The sequence below is a fragment of the Colobus angolensis genome, unplaced genomic scaffold (assembly GCF_000951035.1).
Source record: "Colobus angolensis palliatus isolate OR3802 unplaced genomic scaffold, Cang.pa_1.0 Scaffold135, whole genome shotgun sequence".
In the NCBI taxonomy this organism is placed as follows: Eukaryota; Metazoa; Chordata; class Mammalia; order Primates; family Cercopithecidae; genus Colobus; species Colobus angolensis.
The window spans coordinates 3412906-3417347 of record NW_012114433.1 but is presented as its reverse complement, the minus strand read 5'-3'; the positions used below and the strand labels follow the sequence as shown (position 1 = coordinate 3417347).

The following is a 4442-nucleotide window of genomic DNA, read 5'->3' as shown; positions in this document are numbered from 1 at the left end:
TTTTTTCAAAGATAGAGACAGGGTCTCACTATGTTGCCTAGGCTGGTCTCAAACTCCTGGGCTCAAGCGATCCTCTCACCTCGGCCTCTGAAAGTGCTGGGATTACAAGTGTGAGCCACTGCATCCAGTCCTGAGTGCTGGATAAGACAAACACTGCTAAAGGCAGGAGAGAGCCAGTGAGCAAACACAGGCGTGGTCCTGGAGCTAACAGATTACTGGGGAAGAAAGACCTTGAGCAGATACTCATGCAAGTCAATTATGATGACAAATGACAGGAAGGTCAGGAAGAAAAAGCACCCAGTGTCATAAGTGAGACTTCACCCGGGGTCAGGAAGTGACCTTTGAGCTGAGTCTGGGAAGAAGAGAGAGTTAATCAGGTAATGGGGGAGAAGTGGGTGCAGGGGGCAGGACAAGTACTCTAGGCAGAGACAACAATGTGTGCCAAGTCCCGGGATGGACCGCTGATGTTTGCAGAGCCACACATAAAGATATCCTTCATTCTGCTTAGTGGCCACACAGGGATTCATCAGGCCTGCCAAGGGAAAAAGAAAGATGGCCAGAGAGGCTCCAGTACAGGGAACAAGAGGAAGAGGAACAGGAAAAGCTACAGAGGTCAACGGGGCCACAACGGGGCCACCCTACGCAGGCACTGGCAGGGCAGGGTGGAACTGGGCCTTTATCCTTTAATCTTGAAGTGTGGTCCATCTGGGACCCAAAGTGGTCTGTGATTACCTGGGCCAACATGAGATGTCACAGACGAGAGGTTATCTTTGCCAAATGGCTAAAAAATACAAGACCTCAGCTGGGCATGGTGGCTCATGCCTGTAATCCCAGCACTTTGGGAGGCTGAGGCGGGTGGATCACCTGAGGTCAGGAGTTCGAGACCAGCCTGATCAACATGGCAAAACCCCCTCTCTACTAAAAATACAAAAATTAGCCAGGTGTGGCAGGCGGGCACCTGTAGTCCCAGCTGCTCGGGAGGCTGAGACACAAGAATCACTTGAACCGTGAGGCAGAGGTTGCAGTGAGCCGAGATCACACCACTGCACTCCAGCCTGGGCAAAGGAGCGAAACTCTGTCTCCAAAAAAAAAAAGAAAAGAAAAACCTCCATTAAGAGGAACAAGGAAGGGATACCTCAGGATTATAAACTAGCTTACTAAATGTCTTTATTATTACCATTGCACTGAGAATAAAAACAATTCATGCATTCCACAGGAGAGTACTCAGTAAGCTAGATAGCTGTTCAGTGATACATTTCTCCATGTGGGATCTACTCGTTGGGATCTGAGTTTACTTCTCTGTGTGGTTTAATTTCCCGCACGAAAATCCATGACCTCTTCTTACGACTTTGCTCAAGACAAGCCTTTGGTTTTACACGATATATACTATCACACCTGGCCTTTGTCAAGTGATCAGGGTAAAACATCCCAGTTTGGCCGAGGAAAGAGAAATACCAAATTCTGCAGTGACTATCTTAAAATAATGTTTATATTTTATTTTATTTATTTGTGAGACAGAGTCTCACTGTTTCACTCTGTCTCCCAGGCCGGAGTGCTGTGCAGTGGCATGTTTATATTTTATTTATTTGTTTGTAAGACAGGGTCTCACTGTCTCACTCTGTCTCCCAGGCTGCAGTGCTGTGCAGTGGCACAATCATGGCAGCCTCAATCTCCTGGGCTCAAATGATCCTCCCACCTCAGCCTCCTGAATAGCTGGGACCACAGGCACACACCATCAAGTCTGGCTAATTTTTTATATTTGTTGTAGAGACAAGGTTTCACCATGATGCCCAGGCTGGTCTCAAACTCCTAAGCTCAAGGAATCTGCCTGCCTCAGCCTCCCAAAGCTCTGGGATTATAGGCGTGTGCCCCTGCACTCAACCTGCAGCGACCGGCCGGGCGCGGTGGCTCAAGCCTGTAATCCCAGCACTTTGGGAGGCCGAGACAGGCGGATCACGAGGTCAGGAGATCGAGACCATCCTGGCTAACACGGTGAAACCCCGTCTCTACTAAAAAATACAAAAAACTAGCTGGGCGAGGTGGCGGGCGCCTGTAGTCCCAGCTACTTGGGAGGCTGAGGCAGGAGAATGGCGTAAACCCGGGAGGCGGAGCTTGCAGTGAGCTGAGATCCGGCCACTGCACTCCAGCCCGGGCGAAAAAAAAAAAAAAAAAAAAAGAGTCTTTACTCTACTGTAAAGACTGGCGCACAGGCTGTCTTTCTGAACACACACATTCCATACGCTATCCATACTAATACTCGGTACTATAAATTGCCCTCATCAAAAGGAGCTTCTGGCTAACCAGTGATCAACATTTTTAATAGCTAAAAAGGTCTGATACTTAGAGAACATGTTAACTGTGTGAACTTGGGCAGGTTACTCAACCTCTCTGTGTGCCTCAGTTTTATCACTTGTGGAATGGTGATGGTAACCTCATTGGTTTTTGAGGATTAAATGAACTAATACACATACATTATTTCAACAGTGCCTGGCAGATACTAGGCATTCAATAAATGGTAACTCACTATTATTATGTAAAAAGTATAAAAATCTGCTATATGAATACTTATGGAAAAATACATATATACATATAGACACACATATAAACTAGTAGATCTCTTTTTTTTTTGAGATGGAGTCTCGCTGTGTCACCCAGGCTGGAGTGCAGTGGTGGATCTCGGCTCACTGCAACGTCTATCTCCCAGGTTCAAGTGATTCTCCTACCTTCGCCTCCTGAGTATCTGGAATTACAGGTGTGCACTGCCATGCCTGGCTAATTTTTTGTATTTTTACTTTTTATCACTATTATTTCTTTTTGAGATGGAGTTTCACTCTTGCTGCCCAGGCTGGAGTGCAGTGGTGCGAACTCGGCTCACCACAACCTCCATCTCCCAGGTTCAAGTGATTCTCCTGCCTCAGCCTCCCAAGTAGCTGGGATTACAGGTGCCCGCCACCATGCCCAACTAATTTTGTATTTTTACTACAGACAGGGTCTCACCATGTTGCTCAAGCTGGTCTCGAACTCCGGACCTGAAGTGATCCATCCGCCTCAGCCTCTCAAAGTGCTGGGATGACAGGCATGAGCCACCGTGCCCGGCCTTTTTGTATTCTTAGTAGAGGTGGGGTTTCACCATGTTGGTCAGGCTGCTCTCGAACTCCTGACCTCAGGTGATCCGCCTGCCTCGGCCTCCCAAAGTGCTGGGATTACAGGTGTGAGGCACTGCACCCGGCCAGTTCGATCTTTTTTATTTTTTACACCCCTCCTTCCTAGATCTCTTCCTTTTTTAGTAGATACGAGGTCTTGCTATGTTGCCCAGGCTGGTCTCAAACTGCTGGTCTGTTGCGATCCTCTTGCCTCGGCCTCTGTTAGATCTTAAATTTGAGGGGGGAGTTTGGGAATCAACACTAAAAAAAACTTACGCAATAAGCCTCTGTCCCTGGAGCACGGTGTGCTGTTGCAGCATCTCAAAGTTGTATTTCTCATCCGTGGCATGCTGGTCCACTATGAAGATATCCTCGTTCAGTTTGGTTATTATAAATCCCAGGTTAAACTGACCAATGATTTCCATTTCTGCAAACATCGTTTTACTGCAGGTAGAAAATGTTAATTATGAGACACTTTACAAGATGATTTTTCTGATTATGTTATAGAACACTGTAATTTAAAAAAAGTCAAACAATACAAAAGCACAAAATAAAGTCCCCAGTCATCCCACTCTTTTTTTTTTTTTTTTAAAGACAGAGTCTCGTTCTGTCACCCAGGCTGGAGTGCAATGGCACAATCTCAGCTCACTACAACGTCCACCTCCCAGATTCAAGTGATTCTTCTGCCTCAGCCTCCTGAGTAGCTGGGATTACAGGCAAACGCCACCATGCCCAGCTAATTTTTGTATTTTTAGTAGAGACAAGAGTTTCATCATGTTGGTCAGGCTGGTCTCGAACTCCTGACCTCATGATCTGCCCGCCTTGGCCTCCCAAGGTGCTGGGATTACAGGCATGAGTCATCGCACCTGGCTTAACCATCCCACTTTCTAAAGATAACATTAATTATTCATTCATCCAAGTCTCCGGAGAAGGCATCGGTTGCTACTATTAACAATTTAAATGGAATATATCCTTCTAGACCCTTGTCTCTCTACATAAGTTTTTTTTAATTTTAAAAAACAAAAATGGAACCTTAATTCTCTATTCTACTGTCATCACTTAATGCATCTGAAAGTTGCAGATCTGTACACATAGATCTACTTCATTTTTTTTTATTATAATTTTTCTAAGACGGAGTCTCACTCTGTTGCCCAGGCTGGACTGCAGTGGCGCGACCTTGGCTCAAGGCAACCTATGGTTCTGGGTTCAAGCGATTCTCCTGCCTCAGCCTCTCGAGTAGCTGGGACTACAGGCATGCACCGTCAAGCCCAGCTAATTTTTTTATTTTTAGTAGAGACG

At 46.2% G+C, this 4442-nt stretch overlaps 1 protein-coding gene across 1 annotated transcript in view; it reads right to left on the bottom strand.

The window, feature by feature from the left end:
• The window catches only part of PMS2 (PMS2 postmeiotic segregation increased 2 (S. cerevisiae)), a 43708-nt gene that overhangs the window by 7826 nt on the left and 31440 nt on the right, over nucleotides 1-4442 (bottom strand). The window contains exon 12 of the mRNA XM_011934408.1: nucleotides 3420-3587. Coding sequence (XP_011789798.1) covers nucleotides 3420-3587 — 168 coding nt within the window. The remainder of the gene's footprint in view (nucleotides 1-3419; nucleotides 3588-4442) is intronic.